We start from the raw sequence: 25,076 nt of genomic DNA, 5'->3' as shown, positions 1-25,076 counted from the left end.
TGTGAAGGCATGTAAGCTAGCTGCCCACAGCCTTCTGAAAATACCGATAAGAGGGTCAAAATGAGCTCCTGGTCCTCCCTTGCCCCCTGCATAAAACCAAGGAATCTCCCCTTCTTCCTCTCTGGGAAACGAGCAGGGCTCCGTCCACTCTGGCCCCCAACAGCCAGGCTCTGGATTATGCCCCAGACACACAGCACACACATCCGCTGAGAGTCAATCTTTTTTATTTGACTACAAACATGGAAGAGCTTTGACAGGTTACTCCCCTCTAAGAAGAATGGGATGAGAATTCCCTGCTGGTTCCAAGTGCTTTAGAGAGCCCTCAAACCCAGGCCAGGCCCACCCGTGCTCTGCAGCCTCAGTGGGCAGCCTTTGGGTGAACAGGTGCCTGGGCAGTACCCCAATAGGGGCACAAGTGCTTGAGGCAAGGCAGCTCAGGCTCTGGAAAATTGAGCCAGGGACTCGGACCAGCCACCTGCTATCCCACCACAAACTTCAGGAGCTCCTGTGCACCCTGTTCATCAGGGTCAGACAAGGGCTTTTTAGCAAAACTAGTGCAAAATGGCGTGTGCGTGTGCCTCTACGGGGTTTTCACATTTCCATAAAGTAGTTATTAAGTTTAGTACCTGAAACAACAAGCAATCACAAAGGGAACCTGGGACAAGCACATTTTCTCCGCTCAGGTTTGGCTCGGAGCAGAGGAATATCTGCAGGGGGGGAGTGGGGGCTGGCTCCGGGCCTCCTGCACGCCTCCAATAGGCAAACGGGATTCAAGTCCAGCTAAGATGGATGGTGCTATTGGCCTACCCAAGTTGAGAGAGATGGCTCAGACAAAACAAGATATGGAATGATGGGGAGCCAGCTCTCGCTTCTTGCGTGGGGTGCTTTGGCTGGGCCAATTCTTTCTCCTGAATAAACAACTCTGCCACTACTTCACTGTCAGGCACACTCCTACAAGCAAGAGGCAGACTGGCTTCCGGTGCCTGGCCATAATCTACAAAGCACAGAGAGCTGTGCAGAATCAAAAAACAGCCTCTTCAAAAGTGCAAGGAGCAATCATAGATGTGGGAACCACCAACACAGAACGAAACCTTCAAGCTTTCCCTTTGATAGAAAGGTAGGCCTCAGCAATACTTAGGACAAGCAGAAAAGCCAACAGCTCTGGACTTCTAGGGGTGGGAGCTTGGCAAGCTAAACATGTCTCCATAAAGAGTGGAGACAAAGACCACAGAACAGGACAGTAGACTGGATCTACTCTTAACTCCTCCAGTTAAGGAGAGGATAAGGGATTGCCCACATGTGCTTCGGATAGCTGCTCCTTGTGAGGGGACTGCATGGGCGTGGACTATTGTGGATATCAGTTCCAGGAGACAAAGGGATTGGCTGGCGCCTTTTAAAGGACACTAAATTCACTAACATCCCTTCTAATCACTTTTGGAAATCACTCATTTAAACATCCTAATGCTAACAATCTTCAGAGGGACAAGTTTGAAATGTCACAGTGTGAATAAATGTTTATCCTGAACAAAAGAAAATTTGTTTCAGAACTTTAAAAAAATTGAAATGAAAGGCAAAAAGCCAAACAAGATTTTGAAATAAAGTTATAAACAAATTTAAGACTCCAGAAAATTTGGAATATTGAAAGTTCTACCATAAGATTTTGAAATTATATAATATAAATAGCTTTTTGTAAGAACCAGAATTATTTTGGCTACCGCAAGTCATAACATAGATAAGAGACCCTGTGATTAAATTGGACAATAAAGGGAACTAAAATCCAGCCCCCCAAAAAACAAAAACTCCAGCTTGTCTTTAGGAATTACAAAATTATACAAAATACCGCTAACATTTAAATTAAAGATCTTTGAAGAATAGGGCCAGATACTGATACTGTTTAACAGTATTAACAGTATCAGTAGCAATGTCTGTTTCTCTGGATAGACTGTAGAATATGAAGGAACGACAGACGTGCAACAAATTTTAATTGATGCAGAAATAGTAGTTAGCGGCACTCAAACTGAAAATAAAATTAATAGGAACATGCGTGGATGCCAAGAGAAGGACCCTGATAAGGACTTTTTACTGGATAAATAATAGAAGTTGGTTAAGGCTTAGAAAATCAAAGGGTAAATACAAAAGGCAAACCAAGACAATGACTTGGATAATGGCTTTCCACTGGATTTACAAAAGGAGCCTGTTAAAGGCTCAAAACAGCCACAGAAAAAAGCCGCATCCGGATGAATTGAAGATCAAGATTGTTAGAAGTAAAAGAAAGGAATATATGGTTGCTTTGCTTGATCAAGGTTAAAGCAAGGCATGTTTTTATAAACCTCTGGTTTATGGACTTTATAGACCTTTTGCTAAAACCAAGACTGAAAAGCTGATGGTTTATGATTTTATGTATGGAAAAGATGGGAAGAAAAAAGTATGTGTAACTTTGTAGGGAGCAATATGAAATTTGCTTTTACTTGTGATGAAAATGGAAGCCACTTTACATATTTTTTTCTTTCTTTCCTTTTTCCTATTTATCTTTTCCTTACTTTGTACTTCTATGCTATCTTTTTCTAATTTTAATGTGTATTTGCTTTTACTATTATATTTAAGCTCTTTAATTAAGAAAATATTTTTTTTTAAAAAAGCCAAGAGCACCTAGGGACTTCGCTCCTTCTCCCTCTACCCGCTGTAGATCAGTGCCTAAGGCGTCACTGCGGATGAAGCCCTCATCCTCTCACTGAAGGCGGCCCCAGCCAAGCACCGGCAGCTCCTTGGGGGGGGAGAGCCACCCATCTGGCTCAGCTTCCCTTCGCATTCCCATTCCTCCCGGAGCCGGCCCAGCAGATCCCCCGCAGCCTTGGGGGGGGGGGCACAGCCCCTGAGCCTCTCTGGGCGAAGGAAGAAGCACAAAAGCAGACGGGAAAGGCAAACCAGGAGGCAGCAGCAGAGCTTTCCAGCTGAGCAGGCCCTGCTAGCACATGTGCTTGTAGGTGTAGATGTAGGCCTTGCAGTTGGGGCAGGTGTGGGTCACATCCTTAAATTCATCGATCAGGCAGGGGATGAAGCAGCAGCCCAGGGTGCACCTGGAAGGGAGAGGAGAAATGGTGAAGGGCAGGACGGGCATCTTTGCATCCACTTGCCGGGGAGAGTCAGGGAAACACAGCCCTGGATGCCCCCTCCCTCCACTGGGAGCCCACAAGACGGTCTGCCCCAAAGGAATGGCTTGCAGGGGCTGGCACGCTCCCCCCCACACCTGTTCCTCCCACCCCCCCAGCCTGCTCCAAACTCAGATTTCACAGCCACCCCCACTCCCCTTACCCGATAAAGCAGCAGAAGAAGCCCAGGAGAAAGTTCATGAGGCCGATTTCATGACTGATTTTGGTGGTGATGGCCTGCTGGCAGTGCGGGCACACTGTTGGGACAGGGGCGGCTTGGAATATCTCGCCCTGCAGGACCGTCACAGTGGTTGCGGTGCCCGATGGCACTAGCACAGTTGCTGTTTGCCCTCCAGCAGGGGCGTAGGGGCCAGTGGGAGGATAGTAGCCCATGGGGGCGTGTGGCCCTGGAGGCACATAGTAGCTGCCTATAAAGGAAGGGGAGAAGGGACTCGTTTAAGGCCCAGAGAGCTCCGAGGGGCACTGCGGCCACTGCCATCCTAACAGGCCAGGGCAGAGAGACTAGAGATCAGCCTGTCCCAACTCCTCCTTCCTGGCTGCACCCGGAGCCTCCAAAGCAGAGCAACTGCTCAGTGGACGACTGTCTGGCTAACTGCTGCACTGGGTTTCGTGGCCTTGTGACCAAAGGCCACTTGAAGGCAGCACAGAACTGAGGCCCCAAGTAGAGAACCACCTGCTGTTCCGCTCAGAGCAGCCCCTCACCTTATTTCTGTTCTCTGGAGCTTGAAAGGTCTAGTTTAGCTATTTTTTGCTGTGCCTCGTATTGCTTGGATTGGAGGTTTATATGCTGCCTTGATATTGCGACAACAGGACATTCTCTTCTGCCACACTTGGCTTGTGTGCCACCCTAGCCACTACCAACCCTGAGCAACTTTTAGGCTGGCAAACACCCCGGGGGGGGGGGGAGGTTGAAACGAAGCCCTCCCCGTCTCCCATGCCACTCACCAGGGAGGACGTAGGGCATCGAGCTGTCTGCTGGCACAGGGGGGGGGATGAAGCCCAGCTGGGGGGGAGGCATTGCTTCATAGGGTGGGGGGCCAACATCGGAAGGGGGCTGCACCATGGCCGGAGGGCTCCTATCTGAGAAGATTTGGAAGAACAGGGTGTCACATGGGGAGAAAGGTGACCAGGTGTGTAATGGGTCACAAACAGAACCTCACCTGCAGGGAAGGGGAACCCATCCTTCTCTTCCAGGAGGGGTGCTGATGGCCCCCCGGGGTAGGGTGGAGGAGGGTCACTGGACATGCTGAAAGAAAGAAAGACAGAAAGATGCAGAGCTGCTGAGATGGGCGGCAGGCAGGCTAGGAAAGGTATGAGAAAAAGAGCGGAGAGCTCAGCCAGGGGAAAGGGGGGGGGCTTTTCTCATGGGATTCTTGACAAAAGGATCGCCACAAATGGCCCAACCTCCTGCTGGTGACTTCAGGGGAGAGGACAAATTAAGGCTTTCCTCCTGCCCCTCTGCTGGCCTGGCCTGAAGGGTTTTGCCCTAAATGAGACAGAGAGATAAAGACCCATAGCCAGTTGGACAGGGGTGCTTGGCTCAGCTCTCCAGAAGGAAAGGGATGCCCCATCTTTCCCCAAGGCCTCCCCTTCCAGGGCGTCCCTGTGAGCATCACGGAGAGTCTGCTGGGGGAGACAGACTCCTGGCTATTATACAAATTCATCCGGCTGCAGCCAAAGATCCTCTGGCCACACAGTCCCTGCAGGTGGAGTCAGTTGCCAGTCACTTCCTTGACTGGGGGGATGGGGGGGGGCATCAGCCAGGACCATAAGTGCCTTTCTAGCCCCAAAGAGATGGACCCATTTTGAGCCTGACCCTTTGGGGGGACACAGGAGGATCCTGTCAGACTGCGGGTGGGGGCACCACTGTGGTCTCTCGTTAGGACATCTGTTCGAAGGTGGCAGCCTTTGTGGCCAGAAAAGCCCCTTTCCTGGATCAGAACAGGGACAAACAGGGCTGGTGCACAGAAAGGGAAAGGGAGGCAGTCAGGTGCCTTGGGGAAGTTTCTTCCTGTGGAGATCACTTTAGACAGCAGCTTTCACCCCTGTGTGGACACAGACCCTCTGCCCTCCAAGGGACAGCTCCACGCGGCTCCCAAGATTCCAGCAAGCTAACCGCAAACAAGTAAATCAGCCAGAAGAAAGGCCGGTTACACAAATAAAAATACTCCTCTCCAGCCAAAACAACAGCAGCAAATCCAAGGGTCACTCTAGAATCTCCAATAACTGCATGAAGACTGACAGCCCAGATGCTCCTTCTGTGCAATAGACCCAGCAGCCCTTGGGCTCCCCGCCCTGGATTCATCAGCCAAGGGCAGTCCCCGGAAAGGACCGGCCTCCCCTCCAGCAGGCCTGGGCACGCGCCCCGACCGCTCGCGGAGCCCCGGGGACGAAGAGCAGAGCCTCTCGGGAAGGCAGCTGGCCCTGTTTCCGACTGGCAAAAGGCTGGCACGGCTACAGTCCCCTCGGCAGGCCCCGCACGCCGCCCCGGCACCAAAGGACCCCGGGGGGGGGCAGCATAAGGGCGGCTGCGGGCCCAGGTGGAAAGGGCAGCCTCGCTCGCCCAGCACGGTCACAGCCCCAGCGGAGGCCCAGCAGATCAGCGCCGGCGCCCGGCATCCCCGCCCGGGAGCAGCAGCAGCAGCAGCACCACCAGGCTTTTCCGGGCCTCCTTCGGAACAGCAACCCGAGGAGGGCACTGGGCGCCCGCTCCTATCCCCCCCTCCCCCTCCCCTCCCCTCCCCTCCCCCCGCGGCGGCTCCGGGGCCCGAGACGCTCTGCCCGCCCAGGGGCTCCCAGCCCGCAGCGCCCCCCCAGCCCCCCCCGGGCGGCACCTGCAGCGGCGGCTCCGGAGCAGAAGGCGCGGCGCGGCCGGGGAGAGCGGCGGCCTCGACCGGCGGGGCTGGCTTAGCTCCCCGCGGGGGGCGCAGGAAGGGTAGCCCGGGAGACCACAAGCCCCGGCATGCCGCGCGCGAGGAACCCAGAAGGCTCCGCCGCCCGCCTCGCACCCCCTCCCCCTCCCCGCCCCCGCCTCACCTGCAGACCGGAACGAGCGAGCCGCTTCGGAGCCGGGCAGAGCGGGGCGGGGCCTCGGGGCGGACGGGACCAATCCAGATTCGGGAAACGCCCCCCGCGCGCCGGAAAGCCCTCCCCCCCGGGCCGAGACGCGTGTCGGGAAGGTTGTCTGAACCCGGCGGGACTGATCGGACGCTCGGGAGCCCCTCGATGCCGATGTCCCCGGTGCGAGGGAGGGCGAGCGGCCTGGAAGAGGCGCTCAGGGAGCGGGCTGGAAGGCCGAGCCGGGCCTCGGGGCCGGCGTGGGGGTGGCGCCGGGGCCAGCCTTGCTCCGGGGCCCCTGGCAGCGGCTGCCAGCTCGCCCGCCTCCGCCCTCCGCGCCGCGTTCCGGGTCTCCTAGCAACCGGGAGAAACTTTCCCGCGAGCAGAACGCCGCCGCCCGCCGCTGATGCCGGATCCCGGCCCGGGGCCGCCTGCGAGCCGCGAGCCTCCCCAGGGCAGCGGGACCATGAGCCGCAGCCTCTCCTTCGTGGAGCTGATCAACCTGGCCATCGGGACGCCGGAGCTGGGCAATGTCAACTTCAACGCGCTGCACCTGTTCCTGCACAGCCTGGTGGAGCACCTCCGCCTGCAGGACCTGAGGAGGGAGGTGTCGGCGGAGGAGCTGGAGTTCATCAAGCCACCCCCCAGCTCCGGGGCCTCTGCAGCCACCTCGGCCACCGAGGCCCTCCCGGCGGTGCAGAAGTCCAGTTCCATCTTCCACCAGATGCAGGAGAGGATCACCGCCATCGAGAAGCAGCTCCGGTTCCTGAATGAGCCCCCTGACACGGTAGAGCTGCTGGCCCGCAGCCAGGGCATGGGCCAGCCCGCCCTGGACATGTGGCAGATGATGCAGCTGAAGAAGAAGATGGAGCTGAATGAGGAAGGCATGACCAAGGTAACCCCACTTGCCCTGCCCTTCACAAGCAGGCAGCAGGACCCCAAACCGCACCACCTCCAGGCTTCCAGTCAACGCTCAGCTGGCCATCCTCGCCTGGAGTTCCCCGGACCTCTGCTGCCCATCGGGCAAAGAGGTTCACAAATAGAGAGTCCCTTGCTGGGTGAATAGAAGAGAGGCTTTGAGCAACCAGAAATGAGGAACACGCCCCGTGGCACCTTGGTGTCTGAGGGCGGCTTCCTCCCTTTTCTGCAACTCACCCACTGCTTCCCCAGCGCCCCACAATCACTTCCATCATCTCTTTCTTTTGCCATTTGAGTGCCAAACGTTAAGTAAATCCCCACAGAGGCAGGGTTCTTCTCTGGGCAGTGCTCTAAAAATTCCTAATCCCCCACCTTCCTCCTGGTCAAGCAACTGTGGGTGCTCAGGCATAATTAAGGGATCTGAGGTTTCCTATCTAGTTGTGGGGCTGTGGAGCCACGAAGCCCCCCTCCCTGCCCTTTCCCTAGATTGCAACAACCGTATGAACGGCCTGCAAGCAGTGCAGAGTCTCCGCCAGCCACTCGTTGGTCTTTGGCCCTCCGTGACGCCTCCTATTTCCCCATTCAGGCCATGAACACGTTGCAGGACCTGCTGAATAGCATCTGCTCTCTGAAAATCGCCACGGAGGGCTTTCAGCAAGAACTGGGGCAGCTGAAAGAAGAGGTTGCCCAGGTGAGCGGTCCTGAGGGAGAGAGACTCCGGGCTTGGGTCCCGAAGGGTGCTTTTGGTGATCCTTGCCCGGCTGCAGCTCTGATGCTGGTTTTGCTATTAACAGATCAACGGAGAAGAAATGAAAGAGCGGCTGCTGAGCCTGGACAAACAGGCCAGGATGATGGAAGAAATGAAGGAGCAACTGGTGAGAGAATCCCGAACCCTTGTGCCCTTGCCACTCCCTTGGTGCCCCCCAGACCCATTAACCCAATGCCCTGCCTCTCTCGCCTCTCCGTTTGCCCCTTGCAGCCACCCGTGTTGGCAGAGGGAGCGGGGCAAGGCCTTCAGATGGGCAGGCAGAGCATCAGGGAGTGAGGAAATGGGGGTGAGATGATGTGGTGGAACTTCAAGGACACCCTCCACACACACACTTCTTCAAAGGCTGGCTGGGCCTTGAGAGCATTTAGGCGGTTACTTCACGCACCAAGAATGACAGAGTGGCACTTCCATAGGGGGCACCTGAAACTTTAATTAAAAAGATACACAATCTCTTTAATGTATAGGGCTTTCTGTCCAGTTTTGGGCACCATTCTCCCCTCCTTAGTACCCCTTTCTCAGTCCCTGGACAGATGCTCTTGGGCTTTGCAGACAGGCCCCGGGAGGCTCCAGTCCTCCTCTCGGCCCCTGTTTAAGACAAGCCTCTGCTGCTTCTGAAAACAAATGTTTGCTTTGGCTGCCCCCTTCCCAACGGGCTCAACCTTCTCCTCCCCCCGCGGGCACAGGGCCTTGTAAAAGAAAGGGTCAGCCTGTCTGCAAGTGCCTCGAAGGTGGTGTCCTGGAGTGCCCTTTGCGAGACGCTCACCGGCAAAGTGAGTATGGCTGAATTGCATCCTCACCCTGAAGGCCCAGATAGGGCACCTGGCATCTCTCTGTGCCTGCCTAGTTCCCTTGGCATGATGGGAGCAAGCCCGCCAACACACAGGTGAGTCAATTCGCATCTTTGGATAAATTGGATCCTCTTGACTCACCTGGAAAGGCAAAGTGCAGCAAGAATGGGATGGGTCTGGAGGTCGGGACCTCCCTTGCTCGGGTGAGGAAGGTAGCAGGGGGCAGTCCCTGCAGCCAGCTTCTCCCCCCCATGCTGATGCTGTATGGCTGAACAGCAGAAGTGCCCTTTTTGAGGAGACTCCTGTTTGCAAGGCACAGCTACCCTCCTGCCCCACTCTGGCATTTCAGACCTTCGAGGAAGAGGAAGATGGCAGAGAGAAAGAGGACGGGGGCAAAGAGGAAGAGGACAGGAGCAGAGTGCAAGAGGACAGGAGCAGAGTGCAAGAGGACGGGAGCAGAGTGCAAGAGGACAGGAGCAGAGTGCAAGAGGACAGGAGCAGAGTGCAAGAGGACAGGAGCAGAGTGCAAGAGGACAGGAGCAGAGTGCAAGAGGACAGGAGGGGCAGAGCAGAAGAGGACAGGAGGGGCAGAGCACCAGAGGACAGGAGGGGCAGAGCAGAAGAGGACAGGAGGGGCAGAGCAGAAGAGGACAGGAGGGGCAGAGCAGAAGAGGACAGGGGCAGAGAGAAGACATCCCGGGAGATCCTCGCTGTTCTGAGCCAACTGCCCGAGAAGCACGAAGCTCTCCTGAAGCACATCACTCAGCTGGAGGCCCAGTTGAAGTATCCAGCAGGCCCTGCAGGTGAGCCTGAGATAACATCTATGGGGGGCCCAGCTGCTGTTCCCTGGGGGGAATTGGGATGATGTCCAGCTGGGGACGCTGTCTCCTGGCCCTCAGAATGAGGCTCTTTACCTGCCTTGAAGTCTGCAACCCCAGGCTGATTAAGTCTGAGCAATCTGGCACAAGTCCTTTTCTCCCCCATTTCTAGCTTTTGAAATGCCCCCCGAGCTGAAGTCGCTGCTGGAACGGATGGAGACATTGCAAACTCAAAGCCAGCAGGTGCCCCCAGGAGCATAGCCTGGCAGGGGATGGGCATGGGGTGGGGGCGGGCCCTGCATGAATGTATTTCCACAAATGTGCAAAGCCAAGGTACAAAGACAGAGCAAGAGAGAGATTGTGGGGGGGGGGGGCGGCTTAGGATTTGAAGGACAATAGAAATTTAGGGACAACGTCTTAAGGGGGCAAATCTCACCCTATGGTCTGGACATGCTCAACAGCCCACTGCCACTGAGGGGAGAGGGCATGTCATCCAAGATGGCAGTCCAGTGGGGAAGAGATTCTGGGTGGAAGCCCCCTTTGCCCTGGGCAACAGACAGACCCCAAAGTGCTTTCAGAATCCTGCCTGTTGGAGGCCTTGAGGCTCCTGCCTACAAGAAAAGCCCATTGCAAATCAGCTCTGGGTTTGCCCAGGCACCACAGAGCATCCACCTGGACCTCTTCAGGGAAAGTGCTGGTCACAGCAGTGGCTGGACTCGGGCCAAAGTTGCTGGCCATACCAGGGAATGGATGGAGACGCTGGCTTCTTTCTCAGGGAAAGGAGTCTCTGCAAGAGACCCTGGAGCAGATGGAGAAGCTGAGGGAACAATTTGAAAACCTGCAGCAGGGAGTGGAGAGGTTATCCAGGAGCAGCACGGAGATGCAGGTAAGAGGCTGTACGGCCACTCAGTGACCAGCCACAGCTTGTGGCTGGTGGAGAAGCTGGGAAGCAGCCCAGGCAGTTTGAGCCAGAGGGAAAAATTGAGTTTTTACTCCCTCTACAGATCATACGCAACCTGTTGCATCAGTTGGATGTCAAGAAAGCCGATAAAGACTCGATTCAAGAGGAGATGAATGTGGTGAGGAGTCCCTTGGAACTGGAGGAGACGATCTTTCCCCCACCCCAATCAGGTCTCTGGTGTGGAAAAGAAACTGGGTTGGATGAAGCCTCTGGTTGCTTCTTTCCAACCTGAAGTCAGCCCAGTCTCAGACAGAAGAGAAATCCCTGGGATTTCTGCTTGTCTGCTCCAGGATCACCAGTGATTAAGTGAAGTCCTGTCACTATCCATGTAAAGGAAATGTCTTTCTTAAGAAAAGAGGACACTTTTTCCAGATAGAGGCAATAACTGGCAGTGGTGAAATCCAAACCAGTTTGCTATCGGTTTACTGGCCGCGCATGCACACTGCAGCCAAACATGCGCTGCATGCACAGTGTGCAATGAATGCAGGCTATGTGCATGCACATGTACAAAAAATGGCAAAAGGAGGCTTGGGAAAGTAAGTAGAAACGAGGGGGGATCAACTGTGGCGTGTGATTCAGCTTTGCTAGAAAGCAGGATTTCCTGCTCTCTACCAAAGTTAAAACTGTGCTGCACAGCTGTTCTACTTACCTTCCCAAGCCTCCTTTTGGGGTGTGCTGTGCACGTGCATGAGCAGTACGTGCCAAAAGGAGGCTTGGGAAGGTAAGTAGAACGGGGGGGGGGGAGAATCAGCTGGGCAGCACAGTTTAGCTTTGCTAAAAAGCAAGATTTCCTGCTTTCTAGCAAAGCTAAACCCCACTGCACAGCTGATCGTCGGAAATACCAGTAGCTTTTTTAACTACCTGTCGCCTGAACCAGAGCAAACTGGTAGCATTTCACCCCTGGTCACGGGGCTTCTGTGCCTTTAAGGGGAGGACATTCAAATGCTCTAGCTTCCTTTTGGGCCTGCATACGCCCCAGCAGCAACTCAGGGAATTGATTCCCTGCCTTGCCCTCTGTCATTAAAACCACAGGAGCCCTTCTGGAAGCAAAAGGCACTTTCTCTCCCCTCCTAACCTGGGCATTGGCTGTCGGGAAATCTGGCTTTAAGGTTGATCTACATAGGGGGGTGGGGGGGGGATTTGGGTTTTTTTCTCTCTTGGCCTGGTGATCTCCCCTGCCCCCCTCTGTCAGCGCCTGGGGTTCAGGGAGGACCTGCTTTCTCTTCCCCAGAAAGCTGACAAGAGCGCGCTGGAGGCAATGGTGAACCACGGGCAGCTGCAGTTGGCCACCAGCCAACTCAGCGAGATGATGCAGGATCTGCTGCAGAAGATGTCCCTGCAGGACAAGGACTGGCAGAAGGCGCTCGAGAAGCTTTTTGTGGACATGGACTGCAAGGTGACCCCTCCCTGTCCAGCACCCCCCCGGGGGAACCTTGGCTGCCACAGAGCAGACCCCTCCTGCCGAGCGAGGCGGCCCGCTCAGCCACCCTTGCTGCCCCACAGTTGGATCGCTTGGCCCTGGACCCCGTGAGCCGGCAGCTGGAGGAGGTGTGGAAGTTCATCAAGAAGTACCTGAGTGAGGGGCCCCGCTTTGATGCCGACAGCGCAGCTGGCTTCAAGAAGTGAGGAGGGACGGCAGAGCCCAGCTGGGGGGCGGGGGTTGCATAGCCTGCCAGAGGCACCCCCTCTTTTGTGGCCCTGATAGAGGGAGGCTGTTGGAGCTGCACAACAGCCCTTGATTTGTGCCTTGCAGGCAGCTCTTTGAGAGAGTGAAATGCATCTCCTGTGACCGGCCAGTGACCATGATGACCGGGCCGTAAGTATCCCTGGTGCCTTTCTGGGTTGGGCAGCAGACGGACAAGCAGCAGCTGCATTCGCCCCATGCTTCTTCCCAGGCATATGATCACTGTCCGGAAGGCCACGCTGAAGCCTCGTCCAGTCAGTGCCAGTGGCTATGAATACCTCTTCCACCAGCAGAAAAGGTCAGCGACTTGGCTGGGGACACTGGGGGGGGGGCTCCCTGGGCCAGCTGGGTGGGAGTTCTGGGAGCAGCTCTCTCTACACGCCCAGAGGAAGCGCCTCCGTGCTGGATAGGAGGCTTTGCATTCCCAGCCATTGATTCCCCCCAGCATTGCATTCCCTTTACTGCTTGTCCCGCACATGGTGTCTGTGTCTCTGGGGCCAGGAGACCTGAGATGGCAGCCGGCCCGCTTGCTGCTGGTGCTGAGCAGGGCCTCTGATTCCCTTCCCAGGGATCAGGATCCGAGCGAGATGAGTGGCAACCCCCCTTTGCAGACCTGCTGGCAATGCCAAGCCCAGCAGCAAGCCTGCGCCCTCAAGCACCTGTCCCGGGCCCAGGACTTCGCCACCCTCTACCCCTATGGGGACCCCACTGCCATCACCTACGACAACGTGAGCCATCCTAAGGGCCTACAAAGAGCAGGTGTGGGAGGGAGGGAGAAGTGCTCCTGAGCTTCTGGAAAGGGAGATTCCTTCTCGGTAGCAGTCCAAAAGGCACTGACCAAGCTGCTCTCCTCCTGGTCGGGACTGTGGCCCATGGGTGGCCCCTTCTCTTTCTGTGCATTTCTTGTCTCAGACTGAGGTAGACATTCTGGGGGTGAACGGAGTCCTCTACAAAGGCCGAGTGAGTTCACATGCAGCAGAGCGGACTTTTGCCCTGCAGAAGGAATTTGCAGGTGGGTGAATTGGCCACCTTGCATACCAGGGAGGGCTGTCACCCTTTTCCCAGCCTGGCATCTCCAGATCCTTGAGAGGGCTCTTGGGGGAGAGGCATGTCTGTCGTCCTAGGGGAAGCCCAGTGGCTGGAAATACCCTCCCTAGCCACAGGAGAACCCGGTGGGCTTCTCTGGCTTGCTCTCCTCGTTCCCCAACTCAGCCACTCCTCACTTCAAGCACCCCATTCTGCATGCCGAGAGTCTTGGCAACCTCTTCACAGCCTGGCTGTTGTGCTTCTTCCCCACACAGCTCTGAAGATTCCCCGGCCTCCGACGGGGGTGCGAATGGAGAGAGTCCGCTCTGCCTTTGCAGACATCAGTGCAGTGCCCTACCCCCGTGAGTTGGCCTCTTTTCTGCCAGGGTTCTAGTTGTTCTATTTTGGAGGGTCCTCCTGCCATGTCCTTCCATGTGAAATATGAGCAGGGCAAGTGTAGCATGGGGGAAAATGGCTCTTGGGAAAGAATCCTGACCCTGCCTGGTTTCTCCCTTTTCCAGCCTCCATCCTCCGTCGAGTGGGGTCTGCAATAGCTAACAGCAACCAGCGACCGCAGCAGCTTAGCTGTGATCCTGTGGACAGAACAGTCATCGGTGCCACCCTCAGCGAAAGCCACGTTCAGAACGAAAGGGACGTTCCAGGCCTGTGAGCTCAACTCCATGAGCCCCATGTCATTTCCTCTCTCTTCTTAAATACCTGCCAGGTTCCTCCCAGACGGGACAGGAGGTGGTAGAGGCGGAGGTGTCTTGTGGGCTTCCCTTCCTTCCCTCTCAGCTGTGTTATCTGGCCCGGGCCTTTCAGTCAGCCTCCATTATGGTGTCTTTCTAGGGGCAGCCGTAGCTTTTAGCAGACTCCTTCCCTGAAGATTTTGGTCATCCCTGCCAGATCTCTGATGCTATAACGGAAGAAGTTGCTTCCCGTCCATCTGAAACAGAGGCCACAGACTTGCCTGGCTTTCAAAGGAGAGCGGCTGTGTCCACAACTACCATCATGCCTGACTTACGTCAGATGTTCAGCAGATCATGGGCTAACATGGTGCTTCTCTCCATGGTGAACCAGGATTCCCAAACAAAACATTCATTATGATGACAGTGAACACAAGTATTCCTGGGGCCAAGATCTGCCAGGGATTCCAGTTTGGGCCCTGGCATCTTCAGAAACCTGACCAATGTGCCTCTCCTTCCCTTTCCGTATGGGACCCCGGAGATATTCCTGATACTGTCCCTGTCTCAGCCATGGCCCAGGAAAGCATTCATCTAGTGAGAAAATGATTCTATAAAGATTCTTTTTCTACATGCTGTGAACTGCTGCCTCTGTTCTGCAAGGGACTTGGTTCTTTTCCCTCCAACCTCAGCAGTTCCCTTTGGTGGGTGGTTAGCAAAAGAGGGAAAGGCTGGTCATCCGATGCCTTGGTAAAAGCAGATCAGTCCAGGCTGGTGGGTAGCTAAAAAGAGGAAATATTGGTGCCTAAAACCTAGATGTTTCCATGAGGTGCAGCTGGAGGCTTTTGGGATTTTGCATTCCCTTCCTCATAAGAGTGGGATTGGGCATGTTTCCCAGCAACAGTCTATCACCCTCCAAACCAAAAGGCCCTTGGGGGCAGAGAGCTGCCTCTCCTCCCTTTCCCATGTGGGGTGGTGGCTGGGGGCTCCAAAGGAAGCTCCGGAGGGACGGATGGGCGGGCAGGCAGCTTCCGTTCTTGACCCTCTTCCTCTAGGGGCCACTGAACCCTTTCCAGGAGCACCTTGACTCCCAGGGGGGCCACTGCAGGAGCTGCCAGCCTCGTCCTGGTTGGGGCGGGGTCCCCAACCCTCGCCCTCACCGGGACAGGAGGTCTGGTGGGCAGCTGGGCGGTGCTGCTGCTCCAGCCCGGCTCCTGCGCCGCATTTCCAGCCATCTCTGGCTTCCCTGCGGGTGGGACGGTGGCGCTGCGGCCGGAGGTTGAGGCGGATGGCCGTTGAGAAGCCTCTGCTTTGGGACCCCGCTTGGGGGCTCTCGCTGGCCTTTCCGCCGCGGGCCGGTACTCGCGAAGCTGAGGCGGGGCGCCCACGATCTTCAGCACCCTGGATAGAGTTCGGCAGCCCCATCGGAACCCCGCTCCGGCTCTGCCTGTAGAATGCGGACTTCAACTCCCATCATGCTCTGCCAGTGCGCGGCTTCCGCTCTACTCCATTGCCACAGTTCTGATTTCTCCTAGCTTTCGGGTTGATTGACGGCCGCAGCTCCCGCCCTTTCCCCTTTAGGGCGGCCCGAGCGGACGGGCGGTTGTTGTTTTCCGAGGCGAGCGCGGCACCTGCTGGGAAGCGTAGTCCCAGCAGATTGGCGAACCTGTCGACGACTACCGGGCAGGCGGGGAGTGATGACTCGCTTTCCCTTGGTGCTCCGCGCGGCAGCGGCCTGCAGGCCTGCCTGACGGGCGACACAGAGGGGCGACCGCCGCCAGCTCCTGCCCTGCCATGGGCTCCCTGCTCAGCCGCCGCATCGCCGGCGTGGAGGACATCGACATCCAGGCCAACTCGGCCTACCGCTACCCGCCCAAGTCCGGTGAGGCCCGGCGCTGGCTCCGGCGGCCCCCACCCCGTCCTTCTGCCCGGGCGCCAGCCGGGGACCCTTCCCCTCTTCGTGGGGGCTTTCCGGAGCCCGGCGGCCTCCTGGGCAGAGGAGCAGAGCTTCCCTGACGCGGGGCAGTCTACCTGAGCCCGAGCACCGGGCTACAACCGCGGCCGCGGAGGGAAAGAGGCTCCCGGCAGAACCGGCCCCGGAGGCAGCCTGGCCGATCCGCCGCTGGGAAGGCTGGTGCGAGGCTGGAGGCCGCCCCTGCCCTGCTGCGGCTGCCGGGCTCCTCTGGGCGGTGCGGAAGGCCCGGGGAGCCGGGTGTGGGCCGCGGAGAAGCGGGAAGGTCGGCCGTGGAACGTTCTCTCTTCCTTTCTCTGGGCATCAGGCAACTACTTTGCCAGCCACTTTTTCATGGGGGGCGAGAAGTTCGACATGCCGCATCCCGAGGGCTACCTGTTTGGGGAGAACATGGACCTGAACTTTCTGGGCAACCGGCCCGTCCAGGTAAGCGCAGGCAGCCCCGGGAACTTTTCTCCTTAGAACCTCGCATTTATTCAGGATCCAAATGAACTAGGGGAAAGTATATCTAGGGGATAAGTTAATATTTATATATTAATTTTATGTATGTGTTTTAAAACATAGTTCTTGTTTAAGATTTGCACTACATTTAAAAAAAAACCCACTGAATGTTGGAAATACTGGATTGTAATGGACGCTTTTTCTGAATTTGAATGCAGTTCTGTTTTTGTAGTTAATGATATACTAAACTCATAGTGCCGGAACATATCTCAATGAGTTGGCTTCACGCCATGTGCCTAGAGAGTCCACCCTGGAATGCTAATTGGGCTCCAAAGTTTTGGACTGACAGAGACATGCCTGTTACCCGGATGCAGCCCCAGGGAAGCCAAACCACTTCAACCATAGTTCTTTTGCGGGGTGGGGTGGGGTGTAGATAGTCTCCCAACCCCTTTGTTTGCCCCACATCATGCTGCCCATCTGCCTTTCACCCTGCCTCACAGACTCCCGGTTTCTCTTTCCAGTTTCCTTACGTGACCCCTGCCCCTCATGAACCAGTAAAGACCCTTCGGAGCCTGGTGAACATCCGCAAAGACTCCCTGCGTCTGGTCAGGTACTTCAAGCCAAACTCTGGTGGTTGGAAGTTCTTCCGGCTCCTGGGAAGGCTGATCTGTTCCCTGTGGTTAAGGCCAGGGCTACCTACTGGTGGGTTGTTTTCCCCTTTGCCCAGGAATTCCCTTGCCATGGTTTTCATTCTTCGCCAATGACTGGCAGATGAGAGATGGTGTCTCTCACTTGTGGCCAAACAGGGTCAATTTGGTTTGAGCTGCAGTAGTGCAAACGCTTGCTGTTTGTGCTGCCCAGCCTTTGAGGCTGCCTTCAGCCGATCTTCCTGTCTCTGAAGGCCTCTCGTAAATGGCCAAGCAGCAGCTGGGAGTTAGTTGGGAAGGAAGTGACCAAGAGACCCAAGTAGAACCTGGGCAGAGAAATTAAGGGAAGATGAAGGGTGAGATGGACATACATGCTGATAGGGGTCCCTAGCTATCAAAAAAACCGCTTTTTGTCTATTCTCGTTACTATTTTATAGTGTAAACTCTTTTTTTAAAAAAAGGAAGTAACAAGTATTAAAGAACTCTTTAGAGGCACCTTAGCAGAGATTGCCAACAGTGTAATTAGGGGGCAATTACCGAAACAGTATTTGGAAAAGGCTGGGAAATGTAAGGAGATCGAGAGACTTCAGCTACCAAATTGACCTTTTGGCCATCCAGGAGATGCAGTGGATGGATTTTGTTCCTCTGCTGACTTAGCCTTCCTTGGTGCAGGTACAAAGAAGATGTTGACAGCCCCACAGAGGAGAACGGGAAGCAGAAGGCTTTATATAGCCTTGAATTCACCTTTGATGCAGATGCCCGGGTGGCCATCACCATCTACTGCCAAGCAACGGAGGAGCTGATTGGTGGCATGGCTGTGTGAGTGCAGGGACTGTGGGGTTGACCAACAAACGGGCCTCTCGGATCTGGCTTCTTTTGGTGGCACTTCTAGGAATGTGAACATTGGTCAGTTGGCTGCAGCTGACAAGTAGCAGCTCCAAGACTCATTTGCAGACATGGGGGGGAGGGTGAAATTAAGAGGGATAGAGCCAAGCGCTCCTTCCTGGGATGGCGCCTCCAACCTTGTTCCTCACCTGCAGCTACAGCACAAAGAACCCTTCTCTGCAGTCAGAGACGGTGCACTACAAGCGAGGGGTGAGCCAGCAGTTCTCCCTGCCCTCCTTCAAGATCGACTTCTCCGACTGGAAGGATGAAGAGGTGACTCTGCCCATCTTCTAGCTGCTTCCCGAGTAGAGGAGAGTCAGGGCAGTTTGTGATTTGGGAGAGGTTTGGCTTCCTTGGTCTTTCTTCAGGGCTTTGGATGCAAAGCCATTGGGTTCATGTGGCACAAAAGCCAACCTGCCTGCCTCTGGGAAATGAGTCCAGCTGTGGGAGCCACAGGGAGGATCTGAGAGGTCAAGAAGGCAGCGTCTGCCTGGTCTTGATTGCATCGGTCACGGCTCCATTGCGCTGTCTGAGGAGCCATTTTGACCCCCATCAGAGAGCAGGAGAGGAATGAGCCAGCAGCTACTCAGATGCCTCTCAGAGGCTGTTCTCTTGTGTTCTCAGTCTGTGGCTAATCTTTCGGCCTTTCCTTCCAGCTGAACTTTGATCTGGACCGGGGCATTTTTCCAGTGGTCATCCAAGCCACGGTAGACGAAGGCGATGGTACGAAGCAGATTCATGCCTGGAGTTGGACAGCACTCCTTGGGGCTATGTCAGGTGGGGGGGGGGTTGAAAAGGTGGGCCAAAGGGGCTTGGACAGCTGCTTGTTGAGTGGTCTGAACTCCACTAAAGCTGGCAAGAGTGCCAACCTTTCAATCTTTTGGGATGCTTGAAAAGAAGGGGCTTCCCGTTCTGCCAGCCTCCTGCTCTCCTGCATCCCAGCATCAGTTGCTTCCTTCAGTCCTTGGGATTTGTCCACTTGTGCCTCCATCCCAAGGGAACCCCTTGCCCCCACTCCGGTCTTGGCTGGGAGAGCCGAAGTGGTCTCCAGTAGAGGTTTCACCCAGCAAAAGGGTTGCCTGACTATCTCCTCCCAGCTCGGAGACATAGAGTTGGCCCAGCTGCTGGATTCCTAGCTGGATTCTTATATTTGCCTCCTAGTTGTTGTGGAAGTGACTGGCCATGCCCACATCCTCCTGGCTGCCTTCGAGAAGGTAAGAAGAAGTTCTCTTGCAGGACTCTGGATTCCTTCTCTCCCCCAAAGGCTGGCCTTGTCCAGAGCTTTGATGTGTACCTTTAAAGTGCAGCGTGGCATCTGGAGGGCTGGGGAGTTGCATTCTGGTGGTTGCAGATATAAACTGGGTTGGGTTGCTTCTTAACATTTCAGGTGGTGTTTTGACTGCTGTGTTTTTCTGCTTCAGCTGGAAACATTCGCATCCCCTGAGTTTTGGGTCTTATAATATTGCCAATTCAGGAATCTCTGCAGCAATCTCAGAAATTGGGCTGGGGGTTTCCATTGCAAGCAACTTGGGCTACTTATATTCCCTTCTGGCAGGGCTAATCTGTCTCCCTTCTTTCTTGCTCACTAGCACGTCGATGGCAGTTTCTCTGTAAAGCCCTTGAAACAGAAGCAGATTGTAAGTCTTTTCCTGCAATCCTGGGGAGGGGGGCTGAATGCTGCTCCAATGGAGCCCTTCCCTGTGCTCGCTCACTTCCTGGTTTCAGCAAGGGGCACATGGGATTCTGGCCTCACAACTGGGAAGCTCTATTGGTCAGCAGGGAAATGCCCAGACTGCCCCCCTCATCCCCCCCAAGTACTGGCCAGGGTGCTGCTCCAGAGCCTCTGAGTGGAGTGCGGGGCCTGACAGCAGGGAGGGGTGGGACCCACAGCTCCCTCTCCTCTGGTGTGAGGGGGTGGGGGAGAATATTTGGAGGCCCTGCCTTAGAGGAGGTTAATTCTAGGCCTGAACTACAGCACCCCTTACTGCTGCAGCTGAGCTTGACCCGCTTCTCTTTCCAGGTTCAAAGGGGGCTTCAGGCATTCTTTATGACCCAATCTACTTGGAATGGGCAAGAGACATATCTACTGGTAGTCAGTGCTTGAGTGTCTGCTTGTTCTTGGCTCCCCCCTCCCCCCCCCCCCCCCCCGCGCAGGTGGACCGGGTGAGTTACCTGCTCCAGGAGATCTATGGCATCGAGAATAAGAATAACCAAGAGACCAAGGTAGGGAAGGAGCACACACATACACCCTTTCAGCCAGGAAAAAACTAGTTTAGTTCTCCCAGAGGACTTCCCTGAGGGCTGGGAAGGGGCACTCTGAACTCTGGCTTCTCTGCCTCTCCTGTCAGTGGAAGCCTTGGATGGCCTGAGGGGTCCCTGCTGTCCTTGCTGAAGGGCTTCAGGTTAGCTGTTTCCATCAGAGAGGCCGGCCACTTGGGAGATGTGGCTGTAGAAAGGTGAGGGGGCTCCCAGCTAATTCCCACCCCCCCATGTCCCAATAGCCCTGCGATGATGAAAACAGTGACAACAGCAACGAGTGTGTGGTGTGTCTTTCGGACCTGCGGGACACTCTCATCCTGCCCTGCAGGCATCTCTGTCTGTGCAACTCCTGCGCCGACACCCTTCGCTACCAGGCCAACAACTGTCCCATCTGCCGTTTGCGTATGTGGGGGGAAAGGGGTCCACTGAAGAGGTCTCCCTGTCTTTGGGTGTTTGAGATCAGCCTCCCACAAGCTCCCCAGAGGGGCCGAAGGGAGGCTTCCAGAAGGGCAGGAGTCCCCGAGAGGTCTGACCCTTTGCCATTCCACCCCAATGCCTTGGCCAGTGGGCGCTTTGGGTACCTGACCCCTTGGGCACCAAGGAATGTCTCTTCCTTCTCCCACAGCCTTCCGTGCGCTGCTGCAGATCCGGGCAGTGAGGAAGAAGCCAGGTGCCTTGTCACCACTCTCCTTCAGTCCTGTCTTGGCCCAGAGCCTGGATCGGGAGGAGCATTCGGTGAGCCAGACCCCTCCCTCCCCCACCCAGGGCCTGCTCTTCCCCCAAGTTCCCTCCGTCAGCAGGGAGGCTCTGTCCTTGCCTGGAAGCCGTGAAAATGGCCGGAGTGAAGAAAGTGCTTGGTCAGCAACGCCAAAAGCTGCTCTCCACCAAGGGAAGGAAGTTTGGGGTGCTAAGATTTTTGGGGGGTAACTTTGCTCTGTTTTCAGTCCCTGTCCAAGGTTTTTATTCTTGATGTTTCTAGCCAACTTTGAGAGTTGTCCTTAAAGATGGGATTTGTGTTACAAATTCAGGCTTTGGCAATTTCTTTTGTGGTTATGAGAGCAGAGCTAACCAGGTGCTGGTCCCTGTTCACAAGTGGGACTGTCCTCCTTTCTCCTTGCAGTGCTCGGACAACATCCCCCCGGGGTACGAGCCCATTTCCCTGCTGGAAGCCCTGAACGGTCTGCGTTCTGTCTCGCCCTCCATCCCCTCGGCTCCCCTCTATGACGAGATCAGCTACTCCGGGGTGCTGGACGGGCTCCCTCCATCTAGTAGGCCCCTCGTGGGGCTTGACCGAGGAGGTGTGGAGAGCAGCCACCAGAAGAACAAGCGCAGCAAATCTCCAGACAGGTGAGCAGCCAAGGGCTGGCCTGGTCCGGCTGTTCCCACACATCCCTCTTGCTTCTCTTCGGGAGGGAGAGATGCTGCCTTTCCCTAATGGCCACTACAGCCTCCTTTCCCCCCCCCCCACCCCTGCATTTGCAGTGCCCTCCGGTCCCCCTCCTCACCGATCCATGAAGAAGACGAGGAGAAATTCTCGGAAGACCTGGCCCTGGAGCCGCCTCTTGCTGGGATGGGGCACATCCTGGGTGAAGACAGCTCCCCTGAGGTGAACATCTCTCCATTTTAGAAGGGCTCTCACATCCTTGGCAGATGGCGGTCAGCCCGGCACCATGGTTTGTGAAATGAAGGCCATGTTGAGGAACAGCCATGCATGTCTTGGAAGCAGTAGTTTAGGCCATGCCAGAGTGCACCGTACCTTGTGGCTGAGCTCTGCACCCCCTGGGAGCCCCCAGGCCTTCCCTGGTGTAGGGCTTGGCCTTCTTGGTTCGCTACCGAGAGATTCCTGTGGAGACCATTAGCACGAGCACATGGGCCATGAGGTCCTTGGGAGCTTTATCTCTTAGGGGGGCTCCCACAATTTCCAGATCTTCCCTACTTCTTCAAGTCTTCAGCCCAAGTCCAGGCAGAACCTGAAGGGTAAATGATTGTTTCCTCTGGGTTTGGGAGTCCACCCAATGGCTGGAAGGTACTGCTGAAGCTTTTCCCTTGTGCCTTGGAAGTGTTTCCTTTGGCAAAGTGGAGACAGGCAGGTAACATAAAACGAAATACTGGCACAGTACAGCTCCCCACCTGATGGAGGTGCCTGTTTTACACGCAATGCGAAATGCAGAGCTAAGCTTACCCTGCTCTCCTCTCCTCCAGAGCCTGGCAGCTGAAGAAGCCGAGGCGGCTGCCACTCTGCCACAAGGTGAGCCCACGGGGGATTCAGGTGGCCAGGATGTCTTAGGGAAGGAGGCTTGAGTTCAACCCCAAAGGGCCTGGTAGGAAAGGGTGATGGGACAAAAGACAGGACGGACGCCGGGACGCCTGCTGTGTGCAGAGGAGGGTCCTGGGCAGCCAGAGGAAGCGGGTTGGGGCCTCCTTCAGCTTTTCCCAATGGACTGCCTCTGCTTTCCCCCTAGGTAGCCAGCCTTCCTCCGGGAAGGATCTTATCCAGGAAAGCAGCAAATCCTGCGAGGCCAAGGCCCTCCAGAAAATGGAAAGTGAGCTGCCTGCTGATGTCTACCTGCCAGGTAAGGGCCCGCAGGGCACTCAGGCAGTCCGGCCTGGGTCTTGGGGCTCTTCCTTGAAGCTGGTAGGAAAGAGCCCAGCTTCTCTGCACCTTCCTTTTCCTACTTTCCTTGCTTCTGTAACTCCCTGGGGGCTACAGTGGGGAGAGCTGGGGCTGCCCCCTTGGCCCTTCTAGCCTTCCTCCACAAGGAAGATGGAGCCCCTGCAGGCGCCTGGCAGATCAGTGTAAGAGGCCCAGCTGTGTGCTGTGGGTCTGAAGAGGGTGAGAAGCGGTGGCTCAAAAAGGGGCCTAGTCAGCATCTGTTTGCGGGCAGGGTGGGGCAGATGGGAACCATTCCCTCTTGGAGCGCCATGTTTGGCTGGACAAGGGGTGTCCTCTATTCTGAGCCTTTTTTCTAACATCTCCCTCCTTTCTGTCTGCCTTCCGGCCCTGCCCTGCCTGGGCAGCCCTTGGCCCAGACGCCTGCTCTGTTGGGATAGAGGAGTAAGCCGGTACGTCTTCGCTTTCCTTCCTGTGCGTCAGCAGACGCCTTCTCTGAAGCTGGGTTGGGAAAGGGCAGCTACAACCGGGTGGGCTCGTTCTCGGCTGCGAGTTTGGTTGGTCTTTTTTGCTCACCGCCGTTCAGGGAGGATGAAACAGGCCTGGCTCTTCCAGCAGTATTGCAGCCCCAGGAGCATCAGGGCTACCACACTGCCGAGCTGCCTCTGTCCTCTCCTCCAGGGTCTTCTGACTTCATCAGTGCCCTCCCAAACCACGGGAGCAGCAATTCCGGACAGCCGTTCCTCTTCCTTCAGCCTCACCTCCGTGTTGAAAGTGGGCCAAACCCGTCCTAAGTACCTGGCCCAAGAATCAAACTCCAAGCACCGAGGCCGCAAGAAGCTGGGCCCCCTTTTCCTTCCCTCCCTCCTACTTTGAAGGGACACAGCTTCAGGAACAAAGCAAGATGGACGTGTTTTTTTCCTTCTTTGGGCCGGTCTTGGGCCAGCACCCTGTCTCTTTTCTGGATATGTGTCTTTGTATGGACGTGCATGACCCCTTTGTGGCCGTGATGGGAAAGACCCCTTCCCGGTCTGCTGCCATGGGCCATCCTCTCCCCAGGGGGAACCCTTTCCAAGCCTCTGCTCTCTCGCTTAGCCGTTCTTGGCCATTTGGGGCCTCTGTGAGAGCAGCTGGGCTCAAGCAGCTCCCCACGTCCAGGCCTGTGAGTTAGAGGGCTGTTCTCTCCATCTCCCTGCCAGATGTAGCCCCTGCCACCTGCTGATTGTAGCCACGGTTCTGGGACTTTCCCCTCCAGGCCGGCCCTCATGACTTGTGCAGGAGGCCCCTTATTCTGCTGCCAGCCACTCCCGCTGTCCTCCCCACCTCCCTGCAAGTCTCTTCTAGTGCCTGTCTTCTTTCCACACCTAGGTGGTGTGTTCCTATATTTATAGTAATAAACCTTTTGGTGTCACTTTCTGGTGCTGATCATCATTTGGAGTCAAAGGAATAGAGGTGTTGGCTTGTCAGCTGTTTTGAGCTAATCCAGGCCAAGAAAGTAAACGTATGCATTCTAATACCACTGTTATTGTAAGGGTAACCAGACCATGCTCTAGGTTGTGGCTCTCCCTTCGGTCTCTCAAGGTTGTTCACGGTCTCTTCCATCACTGGCCTTTGCAGCAGCTGGTCAACTCCGCCACTGCTTTGCAGGCAGGGTTCCCAAGCAGGAGGGGAGGATGCCATAACCTGCCTTTGAGGCTGATGAGATAATTGGTGGGGGCTGCAGATACCTCCACATTCTGGGCCTTCCTGAAAGTGGAAGTAGAGGTTTTGGCAACTGGCTTTGTGTTTATAATGGACAGTGGCTAAGCTTTCCTAGGTTGCCCAGGCTATCCAGTAAACAGAAGGCAACGCTAAAAGCATTTTGGGCAAAAATTGTATTTTCCTTTATTAATAATCTCTTAACGGGCGAAGGCCAGATTTAGAAAAAGCTGGGAATTTCCTGCTCTGTGGAAAGCAGAGGCTAATCAGGGACCACGAGGCTTAGCCATTCCCACAAGTGGATGAGTGCAGTTGCGCTAAGCGGAAGTGTCAGACTTCACCAAGCCTAATTCTGTGCCACCTGACACATCCCTCTGGCAAACAGCAAGGCTGAAACTCTGGCTTTGCTGAGTGCTGGGGAGGGTTACCCTATTCTGTCCCCCAAATCCTGCTCTCTAGAGCAGCATGCCGCAGATGGATGCAATCCATGTTTTCCACATCACATAACCTCTCGGTGCCATTCAATTCACACCCTCAGCAAAATTCAGCACCTGCTTCAACAGCCAAAGTTTTCACCCTAATTTCACGGCTTCTACTTCGGAGGGCTCAGCAGTCAGCCAGCTGCTGGGCAGATTCGCAAGAAGGGCCTTTCCAGCTGCATCTGCTGGAATCAACAGCTCGCTATTTAA

General features: G+C 55.6%; 3 protein-coding genes across 6 annotated transcripts; 2 read left to right on the top strand and 1 right to left on the bottom strand.

Moving 5' to 3' along the window:
• Positions 1-207: 207 nt before the first annotated feature.
• Positions 208-6,543, bottom strand: CDIP1 (cell death inducing p53 target 1). Of its 2 annotated transcripts, none has more exons than XM_034441413.3 (5): positions 6,207-6,543; positions 4,331-4,416; positions 4,116-4,250; positions 3,313-3,577; positions 208-3,077 (listed from the first exon to the last, which is right to left on the bottom strand). In XM_034441413.3, the coding sequence occupies exons 2-5, from the start codon at positions 4,413-4,415 to the stop codon at positions 2,966-2,968; spliced, it is 597 nt and encodes a 198-aa protein (XP_034297304.2). In that variant the 5' UTR covers position 4,416; positions 6,207-6,543; the 3' UTR covers positions 208-2,965. The 2 variants fall into 2 exon arrangements, with proteins under 2 accessions (XP_034297304.2, XP_087734875.1); XM_087878749.1 differs by lacking the exon at positions 6,207-6,543 and adding an exon at positions 6,005-6,172.
• On the top strand, positions 6,320-14,505 carry C14H16orf96 (chromosome 14 C16orf96 homolog). 2 transcript variants are annotated; one of them, XM_034441419.3, is made up of 17 exons: positions 6,320-7,122; positions 7,732-7,836; positions 7,940-8,020; positions 8,598-8,684; positions 9,052-9,505; positions 9,693-9,763; positions 10,296-10,406; positions 10,525-10,599; positions 11,713-11,877; positions 11,985-12,103; positions 12,235-12,297; positions 12,377-12,463; positions 12,734-12,893; positions 13,078-13,177; positions 13,467-13,553; positions 13,713-13,857; positions 14,041-14,505. In XM_034441419.3, exons 1-17 carry the CDS (start codon positions 6,634-6,636, stop codon positions 14,057-14,059), a joined length of 2,418 nt encoding a protein of 805 aa, XP_034297310.3. In that variant the 5' UTR covers positions 6,320-6,633; the 3' UTR covers positions 14,060-14,505. The 2 variants fall into 2 exon arrangements, with proteins under 2 accessions (XP_034297310.3, XP_087734868.1); XM_087878742.1 differs by lacking the exon at positions 14,041-14,505 and having other exon boundaries at positions 6,344-7,122; positions 13,713-14,000.
• Positions 14,506-15,414: 909 nt separating this feature from the next.
• On the top strand, positions 15,415-24,100 carry MGRN1 (mahogunin ring finger 1). 2 transcript variants are annotated; one of them, XM_034441415.3, is made up of 17 exons: positions 15,447-15,756; positions 16,154-16,272; positions 16,809-16,897; positions 17,607-17,753; positions 17,975-18,092; positions 18,476-18,542; positions 18,981-19,033; positions 19,409-19,456; positions 19,974-20,042; positions 20,321-20,480; positions 20,704-20,813; positions 21,199-21,425; positions 21,561-21,684; positions 22,281-22,326; positions 22,541-22,651; positions 23,097-23,141; positions 23,371-24,100. In XM_034441415.3, exons 1-16 carry the CDS (start codon positions 15,669-15,671, stop codon positions 23,135-23,137), a joined length of 1,617 nt encoding a protein of 538 aa, XP_034297306.2. In that variant the 5' UTR covers positions 15,447-15,668; the 3' UTR covers positions 23,138-23,141; positions 23,371-24,100. The 2 variants fall into 2 exon arrangements, with proteins under 2 accessions (XP_034297305.2, XP_034297306.2); XM_034441414.3 differs by lacking the exon at positions 23,097-23,141 and having other exon boundaries at positions 15,415-15,756.
• The last annotated feature ends 976 nt before the right edge of the window (positions 24,101-25,076 follow it).

Source organism: Pantherophis guttatus, chromosome 14 (genome assembly GCF_059756535.1).
Source record: "Pantherophis guttatus breed Tessera chromosome 14, ASM5975653v1, whole genome shotgun sequence".
In the NCBI taxonomy this organism is placed as follows: domain Eukaryota; kingdom Metazoa; phylum Chordata; class Lepidosauria; order Squamata; family Colubridae; genus Pantherophis; species Pantherophis guttatus.
This window is presented reverse-complemented; position numbering and strand designations above follow the sequence as displayed.